This window comes from Ptiloglossa arizonensis, chromosome 11, assembly GCF_051014685.1.
Source record: "Ptiloglossa arizonensis isolate GNS036 chromosome 11, iyPtiAriz1_principal, whole genome shotgun sequence".
Classification (NCBI taxonomy): domain Eukaryota; kingdom Metazoa; phylum Arthropoda; class Insecta; order Hymenoptera; family Colletidae; genus Ptiloglossa; species Ptiloglossa arizonensis.
This window is the reverse complement of record NC_135058.1, coordinates 3,288,480-3,303,272: the sequence shown is the minus strand read 5'-3', so window position 1 is coordinate 3,303,272 and position 14,793 is coordinate 3,288,480. Positions and strand designations below refer to the sequence as shown.

General features: G+C 44.1%; 1 protein-coding gene across 1 annotated transcript in view; it reads left to right on the top strand.

Annotated features, from left to right (window-relative positions):
- The window catches only part of Dscam2 (Down syndrome cell adhesion molecule 2), a 188,004-nt gene that overhangs the window by 166,048 nt on the left and 7,163 nt on the right, over positions 1-14,793 (top strand). The window contains exons 8-16 of the mRNA XM_076323202.1: positions 2,058-2,202; positions 5,301-5,452; positions 5,979-6,251; positions 6,535-6,819; positions 12,084-12,203; positions 12,911-13,084; positions 13,716-13,866; positions 14,416-14,564; positions 14,658-14,789. Coding sequence (XP_076179317.1) covers positions 2,058-2,202; positions 5,301-5,452; positions 5,979-6,251; positions 6,535-6,819; positions 12,084-12,203; positions 12,911-13,084; positions 13,716-13,866; positions 14,416-14,564; positions 14,658-14,789 — 1,581 coding nt within the window. The remainder of the gene's footprint in view (positions 1-2,057; positions 2,203-5,300; positions 5,453-5,978; positions 6,252-6,534; positions 6,820-12,083; positions 12,204-12,910; positions 13,085-13,715; positions 13,867-14,415; positions 14,565-14,657; positions 14,790-14,793) is intronic.

Here is a 14,793-nt window from a genome sequence, read left to right as displayed (position 1 = left end):
TCCTCATCCCACGGCCATCCTCGTTCCCTTCGTCGTGTCGTCGAGATAGAAACATCGAGAGAAAAAAATATTCACCGCGCTTCCGTCGCAGCGAGTCCATTGTCTTTCGTTTTCTATCGCGATGCGCGGCAGGCGTGGCGGCTTTCAGAATCAAGAATCTCCCGTGGTCTTTCACGCTCTTGCCTCTTGTTCTTTCTTCTTTCCAACCAGCGGAGATTCTACTTTCGTTGATATCCCGTCCGCGACGTCGGAGCGTATCGTTCTTAACGAGATGGATTCGATTGCGTCGCGGTCATTGTACGAGGCGAATAGCCGGGATTGATCACCGACTTCGCTGACTTTTATCCCGATCTTCTCTCTTTCTCTTTCCTCCTTTTTTTTTTCCACCGCTTTTCATCCGCGATCCGAACGGAACGAGAGCCTCGGCCGATCGAAACTTCAGCCGAGCGCGGAAACACCGACGATAAAAAAGATTTGTCTCGCCCGTTGCATTCCTTTCGATGATCCTACCCGGTAGTTACACAGGCTCGCGATGTTTCCGAACGAGTCTTTGGAATCGCGCGGAAGCATCGGGAGGAAGAGCGAGCCGATGAAAAATATAGATCGGATAGAAGTCTAAGGTTGCCACGTTTTTATCGATCCGCGCCAATGTTGAAACCGTCGGCGGTGCGTCAGAATGTTGCGCGAATGGTGAAACATTTCTCGAAGACGTTACGCCTATGTGCAGGGTGAAAGATTTGAGGAAAACGTTACGCCTATGTAGAAGGTGAAAGATTTCTTGAAGATGTTACGCCTATGTAGAAAATGAAAGATTTGAGGAAGACGTTACGTCTATGTAGAAGGTGAAAGATTTGAGGAAGACGTTACGCCTATGTAGAAAGTGAAAGATTTAAGAAAGACGTTACGCCTATGTAAAAAGTGAAAGATTTGAAGAAAACGATACGCCTATGTAGAATGTGAAAGATTTTGAGAAAGACGTTACGCTCATGCAGAAGGTGAAACATTTGAGGAAGAGGTTACGCCTATGTAGAAAGTCAAAGATTTTGAGGAAGACGTTACGCTTATGTAAAAGGTGAAAAATTTCTTGAAGACGTTACGCCTATGTAGAAAGTGAAAGATTTAAGAAAGACGTTACGCCTATGCAGAGAATGAAATATTTCGAGGAAGATATTACGCCTATGTAGAAGATGAAAGATTTCGCGCAATGTGTTACACCTGTACAAAAACTGAACGATTTCGAGGATGATGTTACATCCGTGTAGAAGTTGGAGAACTTCAAGAAAGTTGTTACGCCTATGTAGAAGGATTTGTAGAAAGATTTGACGCTTCAGACGCGACTTCCTTGTACGTGGAATTTTTTTCGATAGAATCGTATACTGCAGAGAGAAAGAACAGTCTCGGTTTAAGGGGAACATGGTACTACGAGTAAGCACAACGTAAGTATAGTCTGGAGTAACTTCTATTCTAGTCGTTGGTCTCGCGAAGGTTTACTAGAACGTCCGACCCGGTACGACTGATACTTTTTTCTCCTTACAAAACACTTCTTTACACGCTACAGGCTAACGCACGTACTAAAAAGGCTTCTCAAAACTTTGGTGCTCGAGTACAAGCTCTTCTAACTGGCTGTACAATTTCTCTCGAAACTTCTAAAAATGGTCTATTGAAAAAAAAAGTTTCTATTCGAAAACTTTTCGTACCTATAATATCCGATAATGATCGAAATTAAATCCGAAATGTTATATTTGTAAACATACCGCTTGTGCGACATATTTTCGCATTACGTCTTCGTAAATGCACTACCAAAAGTATGTATCGTTGTACAAAAATGTATTAACCTATTAAAAGTAATAACGTATTATTAACGCAAAATGGTGTGGCACCCGGTCGTTAACGCCATCAATATTGTCCAAAATGTCTCTACCTGAAAAATGATAAGGGAAATCGTGCAAGATTCCTCGAGATCCTTCGACACTCGTCCAAAATATTTGGCGATACGTTGAAACGGTGTTCCGCTAATCGATCACCCATTATACATTTTACCGTATTCTTTGTTTCAGACGCACCACCGATGCTGTTATATTCCTTCATCGAGCAAACGCTGCAACCTGGACCTGCCGTATCATTGAAGTGTTCCGCAGCGGGAAATCCTACACCGCAGGTCTCCTGGGCTTTGGACGGTTTTCCCTTGCCAACGAACGGAAGGTAGGCTTCGTTTAATTATGCGTAACCGAATATCGCCGTATCGAGGCGAACGAGAAATAAAAAGACGCTTCGTTCGACGTTGTAGCACACCGTAAGATAATACAACGTATCTCCGATCTCGTGTAAATTGTGTAGTATCGTAATTTTAGAATAAAATAAATTTAGGGAAATGTAGCTTTAACGGAACATAATTTTAACGTTAAAACTACCAACGTTGAACGTATTATTATTTGCATCAGATCGCAAACGTATATTCGAAGATGGATGGAAAAGGGGCAGATTAATTTACAAATACTATTGGTTGTCTATTTTAGTAATTGTCTATGAATATTGCGAGCAAAGACACCGTTGATAATTGAGTAATTTGAAAAAGTAGTTTCAAACGAGTGAAATTGACCCTTTTGATAGTTCTAGTGCTAAGGATCGTGACCAAAAGAGTGTAATAAAAGAGAAAAGAGGAATAAACAAGGTGTCGAATATCGGTACAAAGCCTAAACTTTTTAATTGTATACGTAATAAGGGAAAGTCATTCGGAGGGTAGAAATCATCAGGAGTAAGAAGCAAGTTAGAGAAATTCCAGAATCTGAACCGATCCATCCAGTGTTTCGAGTGTTCGCTGGACGTCGGTTTGTCTCGCGTTTGGTTCGTGTTTCACGAAACATTGCGTAATACGTTTACATATTTTCTAACTGTATCCAAACTCGCGACGCAACGGTAGGTATCGATAAGAAATAAATTCGACGCAAATTGTCGCCGTAAAACCTGCTCCTCGTAATGAAAGTTCCAGGGCAAACATCTTTATAATCGAGGCCGGCGAGCGAACCTCGAGCTCGTCCCTTTCCCGTCCCGATCGTCGCGTGAATCTACACGGTTATAATTCACAAAGGATCGTAGTAACGCGTGCTCGATACCTCGTAATTAAAATGCAATCTCCCGTCGGCGATGGTCGCGGTCGCATCTGCAGCTGGGCAATTTCAATTTCAAGTGCAATATCCAGACAAGAGACTGGAATATTTATTGCGATGGCCTGGAATAGGGCGTTCGTCGAGAATGGAAAAGGCACGGGATGGGATGGACGCGGGTATACGACGACGCGAGATTCTCGTACGGTTTAACGACTGATCGACATAAAAGACGTCCCGTGATTCTTCGCCGGGTGCCGTTTTATCGCTCTCAACCGTTTCCTTCCCCAACGACGGAAAATGGTCCTCGACTGTCGGCCATTCGCGACACCGGGAACGAAACCCGACCGATTCTCTCGGATCGTTCCGAAAGATGTTTCCCATTTTATACGCGTACACGGAATTAGCCGTAATTTTTATCGAAACTCCTCGTTCCAGCTAACCGTCGCAGCGCCGCAATTAAAAACTACTTACTGCGAGCTGCAACCAATCGGAAGTCGAAAATTAGTTGCTCGTCGAAAGCCGGAGATAACCGTTAATTTACAAACTTTTGTTAATTAATAATTTTGATTGAAATTCAGCCCGCAGTGGCAATTAATAACCGTTAAACGCGGATTCTATTGGCCTACTCCGTCGGAGAAAAAGTTTACTCCAATACCGGGATGAAAAATGTTATTTCATTAACACGGGTGAAATTTTTATTTCATTCGCGATACAGCGTACGCGTGAAACTGGAGAATTCCTTCGAAAGTTGAAACAGTCGTTGCTCTGAACCAAAGGATGTATAATTGAGAGAAATTAATATAAAATCTTTGAATACAATCGAAAATATTGAATACAATTTTTGTTTGCTCGATCGGAGAAACTTTGTTTTCGAGAAACTCGATTTACAAGATACCGAAGTGACGAATACCGTGGGATTGGAACGTCTTTTATTTGATCTAAACGGACTTTATGTTCGTATTTCAGTTGAATACGAGACTACGCTAACAATGCGAAGGAAATACCTAATACCCGATAGGTTTGATATCCAGAACTTGAGTATTGACCGATCTGATACCGTACACTTAAAATTCAATAGATCGGATTCGGACAATCTGGGTGTCATTACGATATCGCAAAAATTAGGGTCGATACCAACGACAACCAGAACTCGTTCTAGACCGTCTCGTCTATTCAGAATTCGATAGGTCCAATATCGACGAAATTTGAGTCGTACGATTCGATGTTCCTCGTCTTGGACTTAATACGCGATGCAACGACAACCGTAAGTATCGTCGTATGTACGTCACGACCAATACCGACGGATCTGGTGTCGCAATATACGATCCGGTCCTTTACGAGTTCGAGAAACTTAACACTAATGATCCCGCGGTATGAAACTCGAATCCATCCAATTCGAATTCGTGAAATCGGATACGGACGAATCTCAGGGGTATCGATAGATCTCCAACGTACCAAGAGTCTCGGATACTTGGTGGGATTTTAAGTGTCCAGGAGAATCTAGAGGGTTTCGAGATTACCGAGGACTCTGGGGAATTCTGGAGTCTGGGAAGATCCAGAGCAGTGTTTCTCAAACCTTTCCAACGAAAATCCACTTGGATTATACTCGCGTATATAATTCACCGAGGTCTCCTTCGCGCGATCCCTTCATTTTTCGACAGGTCGTATATTATCGTTAAAAGTAAGACGAAAAATATTATCTCGAATCGCACGATTACGATATTAACGAGGTTTGCAGTTATTGTCGGCTCTGAATCGATTCCGATTGAAAATTAAATCGAATGAAAATTGAACTCGCGACGTATTGATTTCCATTCGCATCGGTTCGCGGATAAAATACGCTCCAATCGTGAATCCAACGTTGTATTCGACTATCCGGGGTATTTTGGATCGTGTACAAGTAGAAAAGATCGTGGAGAAAATTTTCGAGAAATATTAAAAGAGACTCTCCGGTCGCGTTGGTCCGGTGTACTGATCCTATCGAGAAGTCCACGTGGATTCTAGATGCAAGAAGGGATCCGGATGATTTCAAATTTCTTCAAACTCGGGTTATCGTTCCTTAATTCAAGAATTTATAGAAAATTTAAATATTTGTAACGAACGTATCTCACCGTGTATTGTTCCTTTTGTTGTTCAGGGCGAATGTTACGCGGCGTGTTCCGTTGTAAAAGAATTTCTGTTTTGCGTTCAAAGGTTCGTCATAGGTCAATACGTCACAGTCCACGGCGACGTTATATCGCACGTCAATATCAGCCACGTGATGGTGGAGGATGGAGGGGAATACTCTTGCACGGCCGAAAATCGAGCTGGAAAAGTCACACACGCTGCTCGACTCAACGTTTACGGTAAACTAAACGTTCGATTAGTAATTAAAACCAATGGTTGGATTTTAACAATGGAATTACCGCCTGAGATTTTCCTTTTCTAAAAATTTCAATCACATTTATCTCGTCATTTGCTTTCTTACGCTTGAATTGTCACAATGAATACATTCGTTGGTACAAACGTAAAAGTTCCTGAGAAAACGTTCTTCTAACGTTACGCGTAACATTGAATTTAGTTTCAGAACTATCCGTTACTTGTTATTTTGTCCGACACAATATTATATAACTTTTTCGCGAATAAAAATCTTGAATAAAATTTAGTAGATTCGTACTTGGACGTATGTATTTTTTATTTTTAGACGATAGCAAAACGTCCGATAAAATCTCATGCTCGTCTCTCGGAATCCAGAATCTCGATTAAAGAATATCAATCGACCAAACGTTATCCCTTAACTAGACCGATCTTTCTCTCTCTCTCTCTTTGGAATACATTTCTTTCGATTCGTAGGATAAAGACGTTAGAATGATCGTAATCTTCCCGTTTCAGGTCTTCCGTACATTCGACTGATCCCGAAGGTGACCGCCGTCGCGGGTGAAACTCTTCGTTTGAAGTGTCCGGTCGCCGGGTACCCCATCGAGGAGATCAAGTGGGAGCGAGCGAATCGCGAGCTACCGGACGATCTTCGGCAGAAGGTGCTCGCGGACGGTACGCTGGTAATCTCGAGCGTGCAGAAGAAGGGCGACGCGGGCGTGTACACCTGCTCGGCGAGGAACAAGCAAGGACACAGCGCGAGGAGATCCGGCGACGTAGCAGTGATCGGTAAGGCCTCACGTTCGATTCCAAATTCCACGATTGTTGCAGGTGTGTGGTTGCGGATTCGCGAAACGAATCCAAGGCATATACCTCGATCCGTATCTTCGAAGAGGAAAGGGAACACTCTCCGTAAGATTCGTTCGAAAGAGCTACCTACCCCGGTCCACGTTGGAAAAGACATAATTTCTCTAGGATAGCAGGAAACGCGGACGGCTACCCGGGGACATCGTGTTTATGCTTCGTCTGTGCTTCTCGTGCTCACGAGTTGTCGTTGTTGTTATTATTCCAGTTCCTCCCAAAATTAGCCCATTCACGGCAGATCGTGATCTACATCTCGGCGAACGAACCACGTTGACTTGCTCGGTGACGCGTGGCGATCTGCCACTCTCGATCTCCTGGCTCAAGGACGGACGATCGATGGGCCCCTCGGAGCGTGTCAGTGTCACCAATATGGACCAGTACAATAGCATACTGATGATTGAAAGTTTATCTCCAGATCACAATGGGAACTACTCGTGCGTGGCCCGTAATCTGGCCGCAGAGGTATCGCACACGCAGCGGCTTGTGGTTCATGGTAATCCTCCTCTAGGCCCCCTTCACTTTTGCCCGACGACCGCCTGCCCGCCCGAAATCCGTACGAGTGTGACGATCGTATGCGTGCGTACACGGTTTGCCCACACTCGAGAATGAAGCGCGTGAGGATCTCGAAACGCTGTACACGAAACGAACACCGTGGACGTACCCAGGACGCGTGTCGTCGTTTGCGTCGTCCACACGTTCACACGTTGCGCTTACCCCGGAACCGGTGTCTGGCGTTTGCGCTGTTTGCCGCTGTAAATAGCTTTCGACGTGGAAGAATCGATGAAAAACTGTGATCGCACAGCCCGTTCAGTTCTTACGCGTTCATTCGAGAAGGATTTTACTACGACGCCTCAGACGTCATCCAGGAACGTAGAGACCTGGTGACGCGTTCTCGATGACGGCTCACGCTTAGCGTGGCTCCTATCCACCTGCACGAGACCCGCCACTGTTCATATCCCGTACAACATCCCACGATCCTTGCGTCGATCTTTCGGAACGTGAATCTACGTCTACATCTCGCCGGTACTTCTCCTCGAATCGAGAAACGAGAACCAATCGCGCGCTAACCGATCTAACGTTCTGTCGTGCAACGGTTATCGAAAGATCGACGAATCATGCTAGCTCTTGCGTTGAGAACGATCGTATGTTGCGTGAGTGTGCGATGCCAAATTATGTGTACAAGGTGTTTAAGGGCGGCAGGGGCAGGTCCGCGGCGGGGCCAACCTCTCTCTCCTCTACATTGCTACGTTACTATACTGCCTCTATTGTACATATTCTACGTATATATATATACATATTATATTCTATATATATCTATACATATACATGGACGTACTACTGTCTATATAATATATACATACATGCCGCTACTATATGAACCGTATATATATATATATATTTATACATATATATATAAGAACACATGTACCTGGTACAAAATGGTTCTTGCGTTTTTTTTGGTGCCATCTTTTTCTCGCTCTCACGTATGGTTCTCTCTTCTCTCTTGACCTTTTCCAGTACCCCCTATTATTGAGCCATTTACGTTCCAAGAGGGACTATCCGAGGGGATGCGGACGCGGACGGTGTGCGGGGTCGCGGCGGGTGATCCACCCCTTACCATATCCTGGCTAAAAGACGGCCAAACTCCCTTCCCGTTGCCACCGAGTCTGGCATCCGTCGCAAACGTCTCCCAATTGGATCCTTACTCAAGCCTCCTCAGTATAACGAACCTCGCGGCCGAGCACTCCGGCGACTATACCTGCGTCGCCGCGAACCCCGCCGCCGAGGTCAGGTACACGGCCAAGCTACAGGTAAAAGGTAACTAGATGATCGGCGACCCTTTTCCATCACGGTCCCGACAACCCGACTCACCCTCACCGAGCGGTCATCGATCTCGACGGGGACGTGTCCTTGATCCCATCGAGTCGAGTTCTCCTAGCCACGACACCATCTTTATCTTCTCTCTGGATCGTATCTTCTCGCGTTCGGTGAATCCCTTCTCTCCGACCGACGAAATTAGTCTTTCCCCTACTCTCGTTCGTCCTCCGATCGATTTACACGGATCTTTATCGGCCGACTTTATTACGCTATTCGGAATCACTCGAGACACCGTAACAGAGACCGTCCGCGACGAGATTGCAAACCTTCGGATACTCGAAACGGACTCCGAGTAACTCTTTTATCTTCGGAGGGTGGAAATGTGACTTCGTGGGGATGTATCGCGCGGGGGATACTTTTCTTTGGCTTTCCGGGTCGTCGAAGCGTCGAGGATATTAATATTGCACGCGTCGTCGATTTTTTCTTTTTTTTTTCAATTTAATTAAAAATTTCGGTAGAACAAAGAGAGCCTCTCTGAGACTCTGAGAGAGCTCGAGATCGTTCACGACGAAGAAAAATATTCGACTTTAACGAATCGATCGAGGAATAAATAAATGTTCGAAATAACCCTCGGCGGTGATTCGATGGATGCAGAGAAAACATAAAGCAGTGTACCGAGAAGAATACTTGCTCCGATTGAAAATTAAGCGTCTCGCGCGACGTCTCCTTCAAAACCGGACATTTTCTACCTAAAATCGTTCTCGTTTCTTTCGTCGAGGTTAAACGTACGTTCGGTTGGCTCGTTTGAAGAGTTTTTCACCCAGAGACGGTTACTTTACGCGCGTGAGTGTTTCGTGTTTTCTTTTCGCGGAGAACACATTTTGCTTAGATTTCGATCGACGTAACGGAGAAAACGTAATCTTTGAGATTCGATACGAAGAAGAATCGTTCTTCGTTTTCGCGATAGAGATATATATCGTCGAGGTCGAGGCTGATCCTACAGAACCCGAGCCACCGTTACATCCTGGAGAATCCATCGAATTCATCTCCCTCATTATTATCGTTATCATCATCCGTTAACCATCGTCATGCCATAACGCTTACTGACTCGACTCCTGCGTCACCATCGTTAATTCATCGAAGCGTTCTCGCACGGATCAAAGACGACGTGTTTAACGAACCTCTCTCTCTCTCTCTCTCTCTCGAAATCTTTGAAAAAGAGAAACGGAACGAAGGAAAATAAAAGAAAAGAAAACATTCACCGGATTAACCGTCCGTTAAACGAGACGACGTCTGTTGTCCCAGCGAGATCACGCGGTTCATCACGAGAAACCTCCTAGCCATCGAGTTTTGTCCCGTATCCTCGTTCCCGGTGAATCCATCCCTCAGACACAGTGTGTATTACATTTACGTTGCTTTGGCTCTCTGGGAATGCGTCGGTATCTCGTGGACCCCCCGAGGTTTGCTTGACTTGACCGAATAATAAAGGTAACAGTTTGCACCTTTCCTTATTTTACTCGTTTTTTAAACGGCGCAACCAACCAACCAACCAACCAAGCAAAAAAAAAAAAAGAAAAAAAAAATATCAATAATAAAGAATGAAACGATCTATATATATCACAAAACAAAAGAAACTCTCTTCTGGCCTGCGTGCGTGCGTGTATGTGAGCATAACACTTTATCTGCATGATCTTCTTCTTCGAAAAATGTGTAGTAAAGATTATTCTCTGTCTGCATCACCTTACGTGTCTTTCTGTACATATTTACTTACTTATTATACTTAAGTGTTCTTTGATCACCCGAGTACGAGCACGCGCCACTCTGCTCACGACCAACAAAAATCTTCACCAACCTATGCGCTGGCTCTCCTTTGGGCTCGTTGGAAGGCAACCTTTTTTAATTACACTTCTGCATGCTTTCTCACTGTCTTTTCTATCTGTCACGCTCTTTTTTATCTTTCCTTCGTCGCGACGAAACCGCGGGGCAGCGCGCGCACGCGATATTTTCATACCGCGAATACGTATCTCCGTTCCGCTGTTTTCCTTTTTTTCATTTCGAGATACGAAACGGAGAAGAATGAATTTCGAGAATGTACGAGAATCCACGCGACGATCGAATCGATCTGGGTACACGATTTTACAATTTTCACGAACGCTTGCCCCGATGTTCCCACGCGACCCGGTAATGTAGGCTAGTAGTACGTATTATTATTAATTAAATTCGTATTCGTCGAACTAGTCGTTAGAAGCGGGTACTTATATATATCTATATATACATATATATATTATTATTCGCCTCTCCACGATATATCTTTCGGTCTTCCGCCGACATGCTCTCATTCCGTAACCTCACACGTCCCACCCAATTTGCGCCTTTTCTTCCGAGAGTTTTACTTGTTTCACGAGTATATACACACAAACACGCACACGTACTCTTTCCTTATCTCTCTCTCTCTCTATATATATATCTATCTTTATCTCTCTCTTACACACACGCACACACACATACACACACACTCTCTCTCTCTCTCTCTCTTTCTCTCTCTCTCTCGCACACGTACGTACACACAGATGCATACATACATACATACATACATATATATATCTATATATATATTATATTGTCGCACGCGTTAATGCGTGGCCGGTATTTGCCGTCTTGTAAAACGTTGGAACTCCCACTCACAGTATCTCGCTTGTGCAGCGTTTTTCACCACCGTAAAAAGTAGAACCCGCCAAACAGTACACCCGAATAAAAGACAAAGCCTGAAAACTCTCGACACGTCGATGCGCGGCGTTTCTCGACACCCGAATTTCTCAGCCAGAACCGACTTGTCCGGCGTCCGCATTAGACGATTGCACAAATTAGTGGCGATTTCGTTTTCATTTTACCAGCGTAGGCTAGTACATTACAGAGTCTCGATAGACGCTTCGTTATTGTGCACCACCTGATCATTTTCTTTCACTGTTCTTTTTTACTTTCCATTTTGTCCGACTATTCTTCTTCGTTTTCGTTCTCCTTTCTCTTTCGTTTGGTACATTGGGTTATTGTACGTTCATGGTGTTATTGAATCGAACCGCTTTACTGGTGATCCTTCCGTAGAAGCAAAAGTCCGGTCGTTTCTCGCGTGCGAATTGAAATCCGAGATGAAAAGTTAAGATGAAAAGAAATAAGAAAAATAAAAAAAGCAGAAGAAAAAGAAAAGAAAATAGACAAAACTGAAAAAGAAACGTAAAAAGAAAATAGTAAAGGAACGAATAAAATAAAAAAAAAAAAAAAAAAAAAAAAAAAACGGGAGAAGAAAGCATCGCCCACGCTTCACGAAGACGCCTCGCATCGACTGGTAACCCACTTCCATACTGTACCTCGCCCACGTACCTTCATTCACTTTGTCTTAATGTCTCTGTCACTTTCTCATAACGTGAATTGCCATCCACCCATAACGCAACGGAAACTTGAGATCGTCAAAATTGTTGTCCGAGTTGCTCGATACGATGAATTTCCTCGACGCGGTTCAAACGTTCGTTCGTATCGTTGTCGTACGAAACGACAAGACGCTCGTCGACGAACGCCCGTTTGTCGTTCTCTCGTGTCGTTCTATATGTGTCTGTTCTTGTCTTTTTATTTTTTTTTTTCTTCGTCGTTCTTTTTTTTTCTCTCTCTCTCTCTCTCTCTTCTTCCCTCGTTCTCGTACAGCGAGTCTCGTTGTACATACCGATCTCGGTGCTCGCTGTCACGACGACGTACGGTGGCACATCGTCGACGAGCTTGTCATTCTGTGACCGCGCTTTTCACGACTCTCTCACGACGTACCTGTCTCTAAATCGCTAACGACCAGTGGAATAAAAAGAAAAAGAAAAAAGAAAATAAAGAAAGAAAGTAAATTAGAACGGCAGATTCGCAACGGGCTCGTTTAAAGCTCTGCGTACCGATTTTCAGTACCACCTCGATGGATCGTGGAGCCCGCGGACGTGAGCGTCGAGAGGAACAAGCACGTCGCTATGCATTGTCAAGCGCAGGGCGTGCCCACTCCCACCATCGTATGGAAGAAAGCAACGGGTAAGGAAGTCTTTTAACGTTTAAAACGGTGAAAAATGTTTGCAGCTTAATTGGGGGGTACGATCTTCTCAAAGGCCTGTCCAGAGAGTGAGAACCGCTCGAGCGCAGAGACAACGCGAACATCGCTCGTATGTACCGTGAAAGTCGTGCTTTCTATCTTTCCTCTGATAAATAGAATCTATGCGTAACGTCGAATGGAAGCGATCGGTAATTTACTCGTTGAAGTTAAATCGATTCGCTCGAATTTTAGAAACGTCCAACTTTTCTTCCTAGACGAGGTGCCCCCAATAATTTCTACAAGTAGGAATATATTTTAATCGAAACTATAAAAAATCGTCGTTTGATAGCGTTGCCTGTAGATTCGAGTTACTCGGATATTCGAAACATTTCGTTTACCAAACATTACCGTACTTTTCGCCCTAGATCGGTCTCGAGGGTTTACTCGTTCAGACATTCTACAGAGTACTATTAACGGCAAATGAAACTTTTCGTCCTAGATCGGTCTTGATAGTTTACTCGTTCAGAGATTCTACAGGGTACTATTAACGGCAGAACACCTGTAACAGAGAACACGACCAACCCTCGTACACACAGAGGGATCAAAATCGAATTCCCAGCTACACGCCCGATTAAATTGGTTTTTAATCTCTGGACGCGCCATATACGTTCGCGCGACACCAAAATGATTCATCGTCTCTGCGATACAGGGAGCAAATCCGGTGAATACGAGGAGTTGCGGGAAAGAGCGTACACGAAAATTCTTAATAACGGTACGCTGCTGTTGCAACACGTGAAAGAAGACAGAGAGGGATTTTATCTTTGTCAGGCTAGCAACGGCATTGGTAGCGGTATGGGGAAAGTGGTCCAGCTGAAAGTAAATTGTGAGTATGTAACGTAAAGAATGTTAACTGGCCACGAAACAATGAAACTTTTTCCTCGAGCGGAAAATTCTTTTCCGCGAGAAACCGTGATCACGTGTAGCCGAGAGTTGAAGAGACGACTACTGGGTTAAGAGAAATCTAGCGTTACGCGTAAGGAGAATGCGGCTAACGTCGAGTAATTCTTTTCGAGTCGTAAACATTCGAAGGCTGATTGAAACGTTCGATTTACAATTTCTTCCAAAGGTCAACTTCTCAACTCTGCACGATACGTACCATAGGAAGCTGGAAAGATGTCCTCTGGATTAAGTAGAATGTAAACAGTATCTAGACATTTTTGTCGAGTCGTAAACTTTCGAAGGCTGATCGAAACGTTCGATCCAATACGATTCACAATTTTTTCCAGAGGTCACCTTTCCAGCTCCGCGCAATACCCACTATGGAGAACTGGAAAGATGACATCTGGACGAAATGAAATGTAATACCACGTGTAAAGAGAGATCTGAACAGCGTCGAGCAATTTTTGTTCAGTCGTGAATTCGATAAAATTCACAATTCCTTTCAGAGGTCAACTTCTCAGCTCTGCACTGTACGATCCACGATTTTGAGACTTTATCTTTTGTTGCTCCGATAGCGTCCCCATATTTTGCGGCTCCTTCGAGGCTCGTCACTGTGAAAAAAGGCGACACTGCGACGTTGCATTGCGAGGTACACGGTGACACGCCTGTCACCGTCACTTGGCTGAAGAGCGGAAAAATCGAGTTAAATCCCTCGACGAGCTATCGGTAAAACTAATAAGCGTGAAAATTATTGAACGAGACTTCGATACTGCTAAGAATCTAATCGCCTAATCTATACGATAAAAGTACATAACAAAGTATCGTTGATTTTTCGAAACGAAGGAAACGTAGATAATTACAAATTTTTGCGTTGATATTTCACAAAAGTAAATACGACAGTTATATACTGTGCGTCAGCGAGAAGAAGGTTAACGTATGTTCACACCCCCACTCCAGTTTACGATCTACCAGTTCCCCTACCATCGCAAGCATTGTCGCTATTGGTCGTAAACGATGACGAAAATCGACAATGACCAATAGCGACACCGTGTCGGTGGGGGAGCTAGTGGATTGTAAACCAGAGCGTGGGATGTAAACACTCGTCGGTCCACTTTTCGAGGACGAACGGTAATTTTGTCGTTCGTTTTACGCTCGTATGAAAATACGAATAAAGAACAGTAGTGCTATAATCGTGGTCCGTGTATTGTATAAAACGATATCGATTCGTATTACCGTGTATCCAAATCTTTCATGAACATCTTAATGGGTACAAAGGGTTACAGTGAAACGAGAAGTAACACCAGACGGTGTAATAGCGCAGTTACAAATTTCTTCCGCGGAAGCGTCCGACAGCGGAGCATATTTTTGCCGGGCGAGCAATCTCTACGGTCATGACCAGCAGCTGGTGCAACTCCTCGTGCAAGGTACGATTACCAACCGTATAATGTCGTAGAAAAAAGGAAACGATACGTACAAGGATCGTCCGTTAGAAAGGCAGAAATTTTGTTCCATTGCAGAACCACCCCAGCCACCAAATTCGTTAGAAACCGCGATGGTTGCCAGTAGAAGTATTAACGTAAAATGGCAGCATAAATCTCAAGATACCAGCGAAGTGAACAAATACATTCTGCAGTACAAAGAAGGTGACGGTGA